General features: G+C 36.4%; 1 protein-coding gene across 2 annotated transcripts in view; it reads left to right on the top strand.

The window, feature by feature from the left end:
* Positions 1-16,300, top strand: part of CMPK1 (cytidine/uridine monophosphate kinase 1) — a 33,259-nt gene extending 16,959 nt beyond the window's left edge. For both annotated transcript variants that reach the window (XM_022575632.3, XM_022575633.2), the window contains 5 exons: positions 8,521-8,667; positions 12,398-12,550; positions 13,797-13,873; positions 14,116-14,212; positions 15,217-16,300. In XM_022575632.3, the coding sequence (XP_022431340.1) occupies positions 8,521-8,667; positions 12,398-12,550; positions 13,797-13,873; positions 14,116-14,212; positions 15,217-15,258 (516 nt within the window). In that variant the 3' untranslated portion in view covers positions 15,259-16,300. The remainder of the gene's footprint in view (positions 1-8,520; positions 8,668-12,397; positions 12,551-13,796; positions 13,874-14,115; positions 14,213-15,216) is intronic.
* Positions 16,301-16,582: the final 282 nt, after the last annotated feature.

The raw sequence follows: 16,582 nt of genomic DNA, 5'->3' as shown, positions 1-16,582 counted from the left end.
ATGATGCTGACATAAACATTCATTACATATGTCTTTGTGCACATGTGCAACTATTTCAGTAGCACAGCTCCTAGAAATGGAATTACTGAGCCAAAGGGTATGCAAACTTAAATTTTGTTAGACTCTGCCAAATTGCCCTCTAAAAAGGCTGAACCAATTTACACTCCCACGAACTGTCAGGATGCTGGTTCTTCCCCACCCCCACCCTTGCCATAGCCAGATATGTCTTTATTTTAACCAATCTGATGGGTGAAAAATGAAATCACGTTGCTTTAATGTGCATTTTCATGGTTATCAGTAAGGTTGAGCATCTGTTGTTTTCTCTCAATTGTTTTTTCTTTGCCCATTTTTGTATTGAGCTATTTTGTTAGTAGTATCTCTTTGTATACAACGTATATTACCCTATCACCTTTGTATGGTGAAAATATTTTCTCCCAAGCTATTGCTTGTCATTTGGTTATATCTGTGATAAGTTTTTATTGTTCACGTGGTCAAACATAAATCTTAGCTGTTTTGGTTCTTGTTTTGGAGTGTCTTTCTCTAGCTCAAGATTATCTTCCCCTGGTACTATCCTAGGGTTGTTTTGTTTTTGTTTTTGTTTTTTGCTTATATTATATTGTTTTAGAACTCTAATTTACCTGGAATTTAGTTTTGCATATGATATGATGCAAGTCTAATTTTTTTTCAGATGGGTAGCCAGTTGCATAGTATCATTTATTAAATAGTTCATCTTTTCCCCACTGATTTTTAGATGATGACTCTATCACTTATTGAATTCCCATTTATACTTGGGTCTGTTTCTGGACTCTGTTGAATTTCATTTTTCCGTTTGTCTATTTTTATACCAGTATCATGCTGTTTTAATTACTGTAGCTTTATAATATTTTATGCCACCTGGTAGGACACATTCCCATTTGTAGTTGTTAATATTATTTTCGAATTTGGTCATTCTCTCACATTTACCCTTCCTGATAAACTTGAGAATCAACTCATCAAGTTTCATTAAAAAATAAATAATCCCAGGTGAAGTTTGATTGCGGATGCCATCAATTTATAGATTAATTTGTGGAAAATTTAAATATTTACAGTATGGAATGTTTCTATCCAGGAACATAGAATGCCTTCTTTTTATGATACTGATTTTAAGTGTTTCTAGTTTCTTCTTATAATTCTTATATACTAGTTTCAGATTTATCCCTAAATTTAAGTTTTTAGTACTGTTTTGTATAGGATTTTTTAAATTGAGGTACAATTGACTCGAATAGGATCTTTTAAAATGTATATTTTCTAATTAGCCATTGCTAATTGGTTGGAAGGCTATTGATCTGTTTGTTTATAAGAAGATAGTAAGCATTCTTGTTCTCATAAGATTTTTAATGTACTCAAATACATCAGTGATGCCAGTTTTTGGAGCCTGTGTGTTTGAGGGTATTTTCATAGTGAATTGCATTTTCATGTATCATATTTTCCTTGTTCTATAGTTATTCTTTGACTTCACTCCTTTATTGCTATGTAATTAGTAGTTTAGCCACTGATTATCTTGGACTTTGCTCCAGGAATTGCCTATATGAGTTAGTCTAACTCCTCCCTGACCCGTCTGAGTGCTCTCATAGTAGGTCTTGAATCTAGTAGCGTAGACCATGTTTTTAGGAGTATGTTCTTCATACTCCTAGTTTTAACAGCTAATAATGATATTTGGCTGTGGCTGTTAGTGTAATGTAGTATAGATATGATTTCTGGTAGTATAGATATTTCTGTTTTACAAATGAAGAAACTGAAGTCTAAAAAAGGTTAAATAAATTTCCTAGAGTCACACTGGATTGTGACAGAGTTTAGTTATAAAACCTTATCTCGGGCTTCCCTGGTGGCGCAGTGGTTGAGAGTCCGCCTGCCGATGCAGGGGACACGGGTTTGTGCCCTGGTCCGGGAAAATCCCACATGCCGCGTAGTGGCTGGGCCCATGAGCCATGGCTGCTGAGCTTGCGCGTCCGGAGCCTGTGCTCCGCAACGGGAGAGGCCACAACAGTGAGAGGCCCGTGTACCGCAAAAAAAAAAAAACAAAAAAAACCCTTATCTCACATTATTAGTTCGGTGTTCTAAGAATGTGACTTCATGCACGGTTCTTACGTTCTTCTGATCCTTGCTGAAGCCTCTGTGTTTCTCTAAATGCATTTCTCCATTTGTTTGATAATGTTGCAAGTGCTCAAATTTTATGTTTGCATATATTACTGAATTCACTGTTTGGTATCCTTTGCACATTTTTCTCAAGTGTTGATTGGTAAATCCAAATAAATTCTAGTTCTTAAAGAGAACCCAAGCTGTTAAAATGTTGTGGTTATTTTGTAGTGAGGCTCTTTACAAATTGTATTCCCAAGTAGTTATATTTCTTAGGGTGACTTTCTTACTTTGGGTATTCCCTGGGTAAATGATATTCTCATTTTAATGTTACTTACCTTTTTTTAAAAAAATAAGTACAGTTGGTACTGTACTGCTTAGTGTTTAAGAAACCTCTCTTTCATAAAGTGAATAGAGGCTAGAGATTCATTTGAGTGGTTTGATGTATATCCTCTGAGTGTTCTCACAGGAATTGAATTAACTGTGAATTCTAGGCTCTTAGACCACCTGCAACAGCGTTTGTGTTGTAGTGATATGAGTGTGTTGCTTGTAGGCTCTGCAGTGACTATAAGAATTGATTATTTAGGGCTTCCCTGGTGGCGCAGTGGTTGAGAGTCCGCCTGCCAATGCAGGGGACACGGATTCGTGCCCCGGTCCGGGAAGATCCCACATGCCATGGAGCGCCTGGGCCCGTGAGCCATGGCCACTGAGCCTGCGCGTCCAGAGCCTGTGCTCTGCAACGGGAGAGGCCACAACAGTGAGAGGCCCGCGTATCGCAAAAAAAAAAAAAAAAAAAAAAAAAGAACTGATTATTTAATTAACAAGATGAGATGAGTGTTTCTTAAGATTAACAAGACCTCTGTACCTATCCATTAATGTTGGAAATTTTCAAATTATTGTCTGTGAGCTCCTGGAATCCCTGGAGGCTTCTGGGCCTCATCTTCATCTTTGACTGTTTTCCATCCCTTTCTGTTATAGGGAATGTGGATTGATTCAGAATGGCTGAGATGAATTAAAAGAAGTAAAAATACTGGAAATGACCAACTGGAATGAAATTGGAGTGTGAAAATTCCAATTCACAGTTGCTATAGGGTCCATTTGGTATGTAGAACAGATGCCAAAATCCTCAATATTCTGAGAAGTCTTCTGCAAAATGTCAGAGGGACATTGAGGCCTTACACAAATGAGAAAACAGTCTATTTCATGGCTTCTAAATCACCCTTTCTTTAAGTTTTATTTATTGTTCTACCTTCTTGTCATTGCCTCTGAAGAATCACCTCTTCCCCAAGCAGACAGTGCTGGTAAAGACTGAATTCCTTAGGAAAAGTTAATGCAAATATGAAAAATTGACTTTATTAATTAATAGTAGGGCTCAAGTCACTGTAAAATATGTAAGTCATTATTTCATCCTTTGTGAATATAACCTATTTATTTCCCCAAATTAGCACATTGCCTGGCACTTTATAGAGACTTAATAAATATTTATGGATTTAAAATAAGTTCCATGTATTGCCTGAATTAAGGTTTTCTTACATGAAGAGCAAAACATTGAGGAAAATAAAACAGTGCTGTAATTGTCTGCAGTTGAATGGATTATATCCCTCCTCTTTTCTCCTTTGCAGGATATAAGCTTTTAAACTATCACTCTTTAATTAGAGAAAGAAATATGCTTCATGTTAATTTGGAGTGTGTCTGCTAAAGATTTTGCCTAAGAAAAGATTTAGCTTGGTTTATAACTTTCATAGTTTATAGTTAATATGTAGATTTGTAATTAAATAGGCATGGTCAAACGTGATGTACACATTTGGAAATACAATGAGGGTGGACTAAAAATGAGATTGGAAATCAGCTAGCAATTTAAGTCAGATATTATATTTAACCCCTCTCCCACTGTCTTCTTTCCTTCCTATGCCTCCTTTCCTCCTTCCTTCCTCTTTTCCCTACCCCTTCCCTTTCTCTCTCTGTATCCACTCCCATTCCTCCCTCCTTCCCTCCCTCCCTTCCTTTCTTTCTTTCTAACCTCTGTAAATTGGTGATTATAAGAAAAATCCTTTTTCTAACCCTCTGTGGGTAAAACTGGAAGGAACCCTAAACAGTTCACCAATTTTAAGCATCTGGGCACTGTACAGCAGTTCTTACAGTCAAAAGTAAGTTCTCCAAGACTGGCAGGTAATGTTACTGGAAAGTGCTTATCAGACATCTCAAAGTAATCAGAAAAAGTTCTGTTGGAAATGCCTTTTGAAATAAATGATAGCCTTACGTGAAGTGTTGCTGGGATGCTGTAAGCTCTAAAGACATTGTTTGCAACAGTGCCAAACTGGTGAGTCTGGATGGCTCCGGATAGCATTTCCAGGTGTTATGCTGAAGGTGCCTTGTTCACAGTACATAATCAGAATTAGATTTTTAAGGTTCACTAATCTTACAGGGAATGAAAAGTAACTTAGTCTTAGATGCTTCATAGATGTGTCAGCTATTTAAAGGACACCAGTAGTTTTAATTCAGTTGCTTTAAAAATATATTTGTATGTGCTATCTCTGCTGTGTTCCCTCTATGTAGCTCAAGGCTCAGTAGCAGTCCAATGGCACTTTCTAATTGCCATACTCACAGGAGGAGGTGCCTGGCATGTGGATCTCCTCTGCCCCCAAGGACTTGCCATTTACGCATCATTTGTACCTTGAACTCTTTTTTTTGCTATTGTTTTGGTTTTGATTCTTTTTGTTGTTGTTTCTATTCACATAGAACGACATTACCTAAATTTAGAAAGGAGGAAAGAGAATTGCTAAGAAGGGAGAGAAGTTATCGAGATGATTTGAGATTTGATACTGTAAAATTGTCAACATTTGCTTAGTTGTAGTAACAGAGTGCTGTTCTGTACTTGTTGAGAATATGGTGCATTTCTCCTCCCTCCAAATCTTAGTGTCTAATTCACAGAAGTTATTGAGTTGTTTTTCAGCTTCTTAAAGGAGAAAATGAAAGTAAAAAAATTTAGACGTTTACTCTAAATGAATTGAATTTATACATTTGTCACTAGAAAACTATTTTTAGCTGAATAGTGGCTTGTAATTGTAGCTATTATAGTTTATAGTGTTTATAATTTGCTGTGGTTTAAATGTTGGTCTTAAGACTGTAATTAGTGACCCACTAGATTTTAATTGCTAGGAAATTTCAGAGAATGTGAAAAAGTTTGGGTTAAGCCTGGGAAATATCCATTCTTGCTTTCCTCAAAATTGGCATCAGTGACTACTTAATGACAGCAGAATGCTTTGAAAACATGCTCTTTAAAGTCTAGCTATAATTAAATACCATAATAACTAGTGTGTAAGTGATAGTTGCTTTTTTGTTGTAGAAACTCTGTGGTAAGTGGAAAGCTTCAGCAAAATCCTTAAGAAAAATATAGTATAAAAAAGTAACTGGTAAATAGAGGATTTTAAAAAATGGAATGTGGATGAGAAATAGAAAGACATATATAGATTTGACATGATTATATTTATTTAAATTCCTTATCTCCTTGGACTTTGCAGATAAGGTTGTTTTCTGTGTAATTTTTTAAAAACATATCATTTGTACACTTCTACAATTTACAACTAGTCTCTCTTTTAAAAAAGTGATATGCCAAAACCCATTGTAATGTAATGTAAGCTTGCAGATTTGAGCTCTTCAATGTCAGGAAACAAACAGTGTGTGTACTAATTTCTAAATTACTAGCTGGGTTTCTAAATGTATATGTTGTTCATACAGCCAAGGCAATCTGTACAGAGCAATCTGTATTGTTGGTGTTTCACTGAGCGTTTGCCATTGTTTAGCACTGTTTGTCTCTGCATTTATTCAATATTACCGTATGCTATAATCTCTAGACCAGATGAGAGCATCCAGCAAGCATAGACTTCCAAGCAGGAGCCAGAGTAAGCAGTGGAAAATGAAGCTGCTGTAAAATTTTGTGGACAGCCGTTGCAAAATGCTTTCTGAAAATTGTACATAGTAAATGGGAAAGTAGGTCACATCTCGTTTTTTATAAAGTCTTTTCCATATCCATACCCGTCTTTCAAAAATTTATACTTGGTGATAAAAGTAGGCATTTAAAAATGGTGTGGTGTGAAAATAATTTTAAAATAACAGTTTAAATAATTAAGTACTTTTGTATTTATTTCCATTTTCTGTAAATGATGGGAGTGTTTTTAAAAGCCTATTACAACAACTAAATACACTTTTTATCATTTCTTTTCATGCAAGGAGCTGTATGCCTAAGAGAGACATGAGTGATACTGCGGTTTTTGTTTATTCTCCTCAAACTTTATATCCAATTTTAGTCAGCAAATAAACTATTTAGTTTGTTTTTCTTTGCTGACTACCTTATTGTTGGCTTACTTTAGTAATAAACAAGAACAAGTTTAGCCAGCAATAGAGACAGAAAAGGAGTAAAGAATGGCTTCTGCAATCTTAAAAAAAAAGAGAGAGAGAGAGAGAAAACTCACTGTAGCCTCAGTAATTGAGAGAGTTAAGTTTTGTAAAATGTGCAATTGAAACATTCTATTCTGGAAGGAGGGGTGGGAGTGTGAGCTGCCTCAAATTTTAACATTGAAATTAAAGATAAAATTTAAGTTATCAATTATTTATGGTACACTTACTATGAATGAGATAAAATCCCATTTAGGGAATCTTAAAAATTTGGGACTAGATGATTGCTGTAATTGAACATTGAATATAGATCTCAGTATTCTGATATTTGAGAGTAAAAATAATCTATTTTATTATTATGAAAATTATTATTATGAAAATAGATTTTATAGTTCTTTTGATTTAATAAAAGGGAACATGCTAGTTCATGTGGAGGAAGAAGCTTTTCAGTATTCATAATTGTCTCTTAGATCTGTATTGTTTTCTCATTCCAACCACGGGGAAATGGCAGAATAACACTATAGCATCTTATGTGACTTAGTTCAACTATTATCCTATTCCCTGACCTAATACATCATTTGTAAATCCTTAATAATGACCATCACAATTGTAATACTACTATACTCCTGACCTTTCACAGTGTATTCATATCTTTTATCTCACTTAAGTCCTTTGATTGGTCTCTCTGTCAAAACCTTTAAAGCCGGACTTCCCTGGTGGCACAGTGGTCAAGAATCCGCCTGCCAACGCAGGGGACACGAGTTCGAGCCCTGATCCGGGAAGATCCCACATGCTGCGGAGCAACTAAGCCCATGCACCGCAACTGCTGAGCCTGTGCTCTAGAGCCCATGAGCCACAACTGCTGAGCCTGCGTGCCACAACTACTTAAGCCTGTGCACTCTGGGGCCCGTGCTCTGCAGCAGAGAGAAGCCACTGCAGTGAGAATCCCACACACTGCAACAAAGAGTAGCCCCCACTCGTCACAACTAGAGAAAGCCCACGCACAGCCATGAAGACTCAGCACAGCCAAAAATAAATAAATAAATTTATTTTTTAAAAAACCCAAAAACCTTTAAAGTGAATACATATATATACACACATGCACACACACGCGTGTATGTAATAATATAAAAATGCTGTGTATATATAATATAAAAATGCTTCCAGGTTATTTAAGATAAGTATCTTCATGATGGCAAGGAGGTAATTGATGGCTTTTATCTCCTGCTACCTGTCAGGCTCTTTGGTAGGCATTTTATGTAAGTACATTATCTCATTTAATCATCACCACTGAATTATAAAATAGGTATCTATATTCCCATTTTACAGATGAGACCTCTCTAGTCACAACTAGAGAGGTGGGAAATGGACTTTTGAGAGTGGTAAAGAAGATACTGGCTTAGATGGAGAGACAGTGATATTCTAAGACACTATTTGATTATGTGTCCACTCTCCAGAGTGGTCAGGAAAGCGAATTTCATGGAGGGGTAGGACTTGTACTGTTTACTGAGAAAGGGAACAAAACAGAAGAATGGGGTTTGTGTAAGTGCTGATGAGTTCAATTTAGATGTGTTGAGTTTAAGGGAGGGAGGATCTTATAGAAGGTGGGTACAGCCAACTGTGGTAAGATTTTGGGGGTTTTGCCTTGAATTATATAGATTTTTGTTAGACATTTCTTTGAACATTATTAATAACATTTAAACTTTGTGTTTGTGAAAGAATACGATGAGCTGTTAATGCCTTGAATGGTTAAATAAGTTTCGGGTTGATTGCATGATTTGTGAACATTATAGCTACCATATGCTACATAGGTTAAGGATATTTTTTAAGCAAACTGGATTGTATGAAATCTCTCTTCAGTTTTTCTTTATTATTTATTTATTATATAAGCAAAGCTTGTTTATTATAGAAAAATTAGAATATGAAAGTTACCATGAAGGGAAACAAACAGTAGTCCTAACCCTGGGTTGAATGTATTTTGATCTTTTTCCTATGTGTTTGTTCTTTCAGAAATATGGCTACACACACCTTTCTGCAGGAGAGCTTCTTCGTGATGAAAGGAAGAACCCAGATTCACAGTATGGTGAACTCATTGAAAAGTACATTAAAGATGGAAAGATTGTGCCAGTTGAGATAACCATCAGTTTGTTGAGGAGGGTAAGGAGTGTGAATGCCAACCAGTTAAAACCAACAAGGAACTGAGAAATTAAATCTGCCTTCCCTTTGAGTAATGAAAGAAATCAGAGTATTGAATTTCTTGATTGTGGAGGGTGGTCATGGTGTTTGAGAATGGCAGAACTGGAAGTTCCACTTTCATCTGGGAAGAAATTGGACAGTAGGAAACATTCTCTACCTTGGTCTAGGATCAGCTACAACTGAACATTCATATGTGTACACTTGACCCTTCCCAGTGTGCAGACAATCCACCCTCCTTCCATTTCTATTTCTTTTTCCTCCTTTCCCTTTTCCGTTTTCTTCCAGACTTTGTCCCTCCCTCCCTCTTCCTTTCCCTCCCTCTTCCTTTCCCTCCCTCTCTCCCTCCCATGACCCTCCGGTTGTTGCCATTCTCTCAGTCTTGATGTTTCTTTTTCTGGTGCATGCATCACAGTCTTCAGTGTGAAATGCTGAGACAAACAGCTATCAAACGAAAATAGGTCCAACCTAAAAACAGATACCTTGCATTTACATGATATCTCTCCACTATAGATTCTCAAGATTATAGTCATTAATAGATATTTTCACATACAAGAAACGTGAAGGAGAAATGGAAGAGTGGGCACAGCAAGAAATAGTTGAAGCCCAATGGAAAAGAGATACATGAGCTTCTGATTGGAACCAGAGAAACTTGAAGAGTGGCGCATTCACACACATTCTTAACTCTTGTTTCAGAGATTGGAATGCTTCCATTCAGAGTAACTAAATCCTCTCTCCTTGTTCTCTGGATTTAATGCCCTTTCTCCACTTTTATGCTTAATTGTGAAAGAATAGTCTACATTTTTTACTTTTTCATTTTCTACTCTTCAGCTCTTTGCACTAAGACTCTATTTCCATCTTCATTGAAACTATTCTTGCTGATGTTACCAGTGATCTCTATCAAATCTAGGGGATATTTTCAGTCATTTTTCTTGTAGCCTTTAACTTCCTGTCTTTTTGAAACTCGTTCCTCCTTTGTTCTCTGTGACACCATTTCTCTTGATTCTCTTCCTCCTTCAGTGACTGCTATTTCTTAAATCTCCTTTGATAACTCTTCTTCTGCAAGTTTCTTAAACCATGATGCTTCTCGGGGTTTCGTCCTTGGTCCTCCTCTTATTTTATACATTTCTTGCTGGATGTTGTTAGCCATGTCCAAGGTTTACACTGTGCTAATGATCCCAGAATCTATCTCTAATTCTAGCACAAATCTCTTTTTCTGAACTCCAGACCTATATTTCTTTTTTTTTTTTGGCTGCACTCCGCCTCTTGGAGGATCTTGGTTCCCTGAGCAAGGATCGAACCTGCACCAGCAGCAGTGAAAGCACGGAGTCCTAACCACTGGACTGCCAGGGAATTCCCCAGACCTATATTTCTAACTAACTATTAGGCATCCATCTGAATGTCTCACAAGTATCTCAAAATCAACATGTCCGAGTCTGACTGTATCATCTAAAATGTGATCACCCTTTATTTCCTATCCTGGTTAATGGTTCTACCATCTACCGAGCTGCCCAAGCCAGAAATCTGGGAGCCATCCTGTATTTTCCACCTCTTCCTCAATTTCCCAAATCCACTCAGTGAGCAGATCCTTTCAATTATCTTTCTCTTTATCCTCTTCTATTTATTGATAGTTTTTTTCTCCTCTATTAGTACTATCATCTTAGTTCAGATCCTCTTTTTGTCTTTTTTTTTTTTAAAATAATATTGGGAAGAATGCAGACATTATGTTGGGAAATTAATCACTGAAATATATTTTTCATTTTTTACTTATTTATATTTTGGCTGCGTTGACTCTTCGTTGCTGTGTGCGGGCTTTCTCTAGTTGCGGCGAGCGGGGGCTGCTCTTCGTTGTGGTGTGCGGGCTTCCCGTTGCAAGCCCGTGCCCTTGTTGTGGAGCACAGGCTCTAGGCATGCGGGCTTCAGTAGTTGTGGCTCGCAGGCTCAGTAGTTGTGGTGCATGGGCTTAGTTGCTCAGCGGTATGTGAGATCTTCCTGGACTGGGGATCGAACCCGTGTCCCCTGCATTGGCAGGTGGATCCTTAACCACTGCACCACCAGGGAAGTCCCAAGATCCTCTTTTTTTCTTATTTGGACCATCACTAGAGCCTTATCATTAGTCTTTTGCCTTTAATCCATCTTTGTCCCCTTCTAATCCATCCTTCATGGATGATTTTTTTTTCTAAAGGTGATGGGAGCATGTTCTTCTACTGCTTAAAATTTCTCAGTGATCCTGTATTGCTTGCAGAATAAAAACCAAATCCTTAGTGTGGTATAACAAGTTTTTCATTAATTTTGGCCCTACCTACTTTCTAGTCATTTCTCCTTCCACTCTCTACATGCATCCTAAGGTTCACCTCTACCAGCTTATTTCAGATTCATCAAAGCTGTTATGCTTCTTCATTTCTGAGCCTTTAACATCCAGTTGACACCATCTGGAGTACCTTGATCCCTGTCTGCCTGCCATTTCATTATTCAGAATTCAGCTCCTCTGCCACCTCTTTGGTAAAGCTCTTCCTGGCAGTTTCCCAGGTAGTTTGTGCTTGCTTCTTCGTTTTATCACAGCATCCTTGCATACCTCAGTATAGAACTTAGCACATTTACTTACACATATTTGTTACGCACTGGACTGTGAGCCCGCCAGGGGCCATGACCTTGCTCTTCATGTTCCCTGATGGTAGGCCTTGAATGAGTGTATGTTGAGTGAGTAGAATATTGATGTACCCCTTCAGATATCTTCTACTACCATAATTGGGATAGAAATGCTATAGCAGGAGTCCAAAAGCATTCTGAAATTTTGTGGATATTGGAGAAGCTAGATGCTGGGTTAAAGCCAACCCTCAGATAAAGGAATTAGGGGTCCTGACAGTCGTTGTTCTTCTTGAACCAGGAAAGTTTGAGCACTGAGGGAACTGGATGTCGGTTTGCTTTAGAGTAGAGGCTCCTCTGGAGTTTGTCAAAGGCATGCATCTGTGCTTATCTCATGTGATTGACAGTGGTAAGGATTTGGAGATTCGAGATCTGTATCTCCCAGTCACATATTTCCACATTCTACCTAAATTCAGGCTTTGGAAGAGGATGGCGAAATGTGCAATTCTTGCTGTCTTTCTGAATGTATTGTTTCCTTTGCTACCTGTGTTTTGGTGTGGCCAGTGGCATTTAGGTTTAAATTAGCTTCAGTTTAAAAAAAAAAAAAAGAGTATTGACTCCTACACTAATAATTAATGCTAGCAATCTCTTTATATATCCAAAGCTTTTTGCAGTTGGACTTGAATTATTGCAGAGAATCTGAGTACCTATAGAAGCAGCATACTTCCTACCATAGCAAAATGACCTGGGATGAGGAAAGGGAAGGCAAGATAAGGGTCTCTATTGACTGGAGCAAAGATACTGGTTAATGCTTATTTTTCTCTTTTTGCTGTTTATAACTTCGTGAAAATAATATATGCTTAACTGTAGAAAATTTTAAAACTACAGAAAAAAAATTGTGTGTGTATGTGTATAAAATGGGGGATACATAACCATAACTCTACCAGGTTGAGGCAAACATGTTATTTCCTTTAAGTCTTTTTTTTCCTATGCACCCTCCATGCTTATGATTTAAAGAATAATAATAAAACACACCCATATAGCTACCACTCTGCTTAAGAAATTGCATTAATATAGTGTTGAACTTAAATCTTCCCTTTTTCATTAGGAAATGGATCAGACGATGGCGGCCAATGCTCAGAAGAATAAATTCTTGATTGATGGGTTTCCAAGAAATCAAGACAACCTTCAAGGTTGGAACAAGACCATGGATGGGAAGGCTGATGTATCTTTCGTTTTGTTTTTTGACTGTAATAATGAGGTAATGAAAATCTTTATCTGCCTATATGGGCTTTAAACAGCTGATGGTCAACTATTAGAGAAAAAGAAAGTGATTTGTTTCACTTATATTTACATTTTATATCGACAGCAGTATTTTTTGAATTGGTAAGTTGGAGGCACAGAAGAGCGCTATCTTAAGATATTTGGCATCAGCAATATTGTGGGCCTAAAACTTGCTTTATTTTCAAAATAATAATTTGTGTTTTGCGTTAAGAATTGACTCATACCATGTTAGGTAATGAAGCTGCATTGTTACTTCTTGAGTAGGCACTATTATCAGAGAGTATCTTGCCTTAGGATGTCGTTTACTGGAAAAGAAACACACATTTCTGGGAAGTTGGGAAAACTTTCTACTTTAAAGAAACATGTATGATAGCTGATTTGTCTTCTAAGAGTGAAATGAAAAAAAGCAGGAAAGCAGTCTTTTTCTTTCTGGTACTTCTAATAACATACCCAGACATACTTTTGAATAACTAAATGAATTTCTCAGTATCTTTTTTTTTTTTTCCCCCGGAATCATTTAATTAAAAGGCCTGACTCTGTATGACAGCTGTAATATAAACTTTATTAAATTAATGCCAACGGCCTGAAAGAATAAGAATCAGCAGTACTGCCTTGAAGGAAGTTGACTATTCTTAGGTTGAATTGCAAATGTGCCTGTGGTGGAGAGACTTGCTGCAGCCTTTGAGTTGTTTTAAAATGTAACTCTTTTTCCAACCCCCAAAAATATGTTTTCACTTATTCTTCAGAGTTAATTTTAGAATGTTACCACAGCTTTATAACTAAGGAATGTTTATTCACGATTAACAAGGGATACTTTATTCAAATGCAAATATGTTAACTCTTAAATATTTGGATATTTATGGAATTATCAAAAAGTAAGCAAAAATGGAACAAAGTTTGACGCATGTAATTCATACCTAATAAGTTAATAATAGATGGAACCATACACATAGAGATCATCTCTTTATTGCGGTTTGAAAAAAAATACACAGGAAAAACTGAGTCATGAATGAATTCTTATTATGCTCTGTACTTATTTAACCTAGTTTATATAAATTGAACCACATGTTTCAACTTTGCATGTTGATTAATGAATTAAACACATTGGGTTTAATGCAGGGTTTTGTTGGTAATCTCTTTGAACTTTCTTCTCTTTTCAGGTTTAAAAGACTGGCAAATTCATATCTTTTTAAAAGTAACTTTTTATATATTTCTCTTTTTAGATCTGTATTGAACGATGTCTTGAGAGGGGAAAGAGTAGTGGTAGAAGCGATGACAACAGAGAGAGCTTGGAAAAGAGGTACTTTGCAGTTTTTACACATTGCCACCACGTCTCAGTTTGGAACTTGAGTAACAGATTAAACACGTGCCCCATTTTGGACCAGAAAAAGAAAATGTCATGCTTAAATATGTAGAATGGCTTGTCCAAAAAGCTGATAAGGGAGGGAGCCAACTGGGTTTTATTCTGTATTGTCCCCCGATCTGTCCTAAACAGGGGAGAGAAGTATGCTTAGAACTTCGCAATATTTGCTTCTGTTGCAGAATTCAAACCTATCTTCAGTCAACAAAGCCAATTATTGACTTATATGAAGAAATGGGGAAAGTCAAGAAAATAGATGCTTCTAAATCTGTTGATGAAGTGAGTATCCCTAGCCTGCCTGGTAGTAAAGTAACAATGTGATTTGGGGCAGGGAGGGGAGCAATATGCAGGAGAAAAAGAAATACCGTAACAGATTAGTTTGCTTTTCAAAACACTGGAGACTGAATGAAAAGCTAGGCTTTTTCTTCTTTTTTTAAATTAAAGTATGTATATTTTATCAATTTACAATATTGTGTTAGTTTCAGGTGTACTTCTTTTTGAATAGAGTCTAAGATGGGTTTTACAATTTCAGACTTGTTCTTTGTAAAAAGTGGGTGGTGTATTAATTCCAAACCTCTTTTCTCAAGCACTGGAAAATTCGCATTTTGGACCATGATCATTTTTTTAAAATCTGTAACATGAATAGCAAATCATCTAGCTGAAGAGTCCCCGGTTTCTTTCATCTCTTCCGTCACAGAGCATGTAGCTCCAGAGGTACAGGGTTTCCACGACCCAATGCTTGCCTCTTCCTTCATGAATCTTGGGTCTCTGTACTGTGGTTTGTGGACTCTCAGTGCCCAGCCGCTACTAGTGTCTCTTAAATTCACCTGATCTTTCCCTGATTCCCTGAATCATCTTCCCCTGGACCTTTTTTTATCATATAGTCATTTTTGGTTTTTTACCCATGGTCCCTTCCTGTAGAGGTGAGGTAATACAGAAGACTTAGTGTTTTAGAATCAGAACTAGGAAGATAAGCCACTTCAGTTTACTTTTACTTTTTATAATATTGGTAGCCTATCAAGAAGTTTGCTTTGTCCTGAAAGCACTAGTAAAATTGAAGCAACATGTTCATAATTTTATATTGAAGCAACACGTTCATAATTATTTACGGTATTGTACTACTGTCTAAAGTAAAATAGATGAAACTAAGAAATTATAATGTTTTTTTTTAATAATCCATTTTGAAAATTCATGTAAAATTGACTTTTAACAGGAACTTAGCCATATGGTGTTTTAACAATATTTGCCTTTTAAATTATTATTATTATCCTTTTCCTTTACAGGTTTTTGATGAAGTTGTGAAGATTTTTGACAAAGAAGGCTAACTCTAAACCTGAAAGCATCCTTGAAATCAGGCTTGAATATTGCTTTGATAGCTGCTATCACAACCCCTTTTTAAGGCAATTTTAATCTTTCATAATTACATCTCAATTAATGGCTGGAAAGTATGTAGTAAGACAGATTTTTTATCTTCTTTTTTTTTTTTTTTTTTGGTCACAGGAGTAGACAGTGAATTCGAGTCTAACTTCATCTTAGCTATGGTGCTCACAAAACAAAGAAGGGTGTTAGCTAGTTTTTTGTTTTTATTCAAAAAGAATACCCCTTTTATAGTTTGTGCCTTCTGTGAGCAAGACTTTTTAGTATGTGCGTATATCCCTTAAGTAATTACAACATGTTTGGATTAGGGATTCCCCACGTCTTCTTTCTCTTGCAGGATTTAAATTTCCAACCTGTTAAGTGAATTTATGGACCAAATTCTAAGGAACTTTTTGTGTAGTGAGTTCTTGGACAATGTGTTTGGTAAACAAAGTCATGAAATGAATTCCTAGAAGTATTTTAGTATTTATCAAATAGCTGACCATTTCCTATAGAAAGGTAAGAAAACTTAAGCTTTGCTTTACTACAGTTTGTACAGAGTTGTTTGCAGGGCATAGTCTTTGCTTCTAGGGGTTGGGATGGGGGCACTGGGGGTTCAGAGCCTGGTGGAATTGTCAGTTTTATTCTGACATAAATCTGAGGGTAAGGGGCAAGGATCACATCTAATGACATGTGTTCCTTTTGCTCTATTATATAATGTTATTAATGATTAAACTGATCTTAACAAAATTCCTAGTAGTGGAACCTTGAAATGCATGTACTTAGTAGATTTATGGTAAAATGATTTGGTTAGTGTTTTAGTAAGACTTCAAAGCTTTTTTTTGTTTGTTTTCTAGACTAAGCATAGGGTTAGCACAAAACAGAAGAAACCTAATGGTTAAATTTCCCATTTGTATTTTATTTTCTTGAATACTTTTTTTCGTAGTTGTTTAAGAAGATTTAAAAATTGCACTTTGGTCAGAAAAATAATAAATTTATCTTACAAATGTTTGATTCCCTTCCTGGCTACTTTTATTCAGTAAATTCTTTTCTTGGCATCATGTTGAAGTATTAAAAGGTACAGAATTCTTAAAAAAGTATAGAGTCCAAAGGAATTTTCTCTTACATTCATTCTTCCTTTAAAAAATCTCTGGAAAATTTTTCTCCTTACCTTTTTCTGCCATCACTAATGCAAAGTGGTATCCAAGGCTCTTAATGTGAGATTTATTAAAATTTTTCTCATTTTCAGCACTTATACTGTTTGGTATACAGGGTTAAACTGGGCAAGGAATT

This window comes from Delphinapterus leucas, chromosome 1 (assembly GCF_059928025.1).
Source record: "Delphinapterus leucas isolate spDelLeu-1000000601 "Yukka" chromosome 1, BTC_Dleu_Yukka2, whole genome shotgun sequence".
Classification (NCBI taxonomy): domain Eukaryota; kingdom Metazoa; phylum Chordata; class Mammalia; order Artiodactyla; family Monodontidae; genus Delphinapterus; species Delphinapterus leucas.
This window is presented reverse-complemented; position numbering and strand designations above follow the sequence as displayed.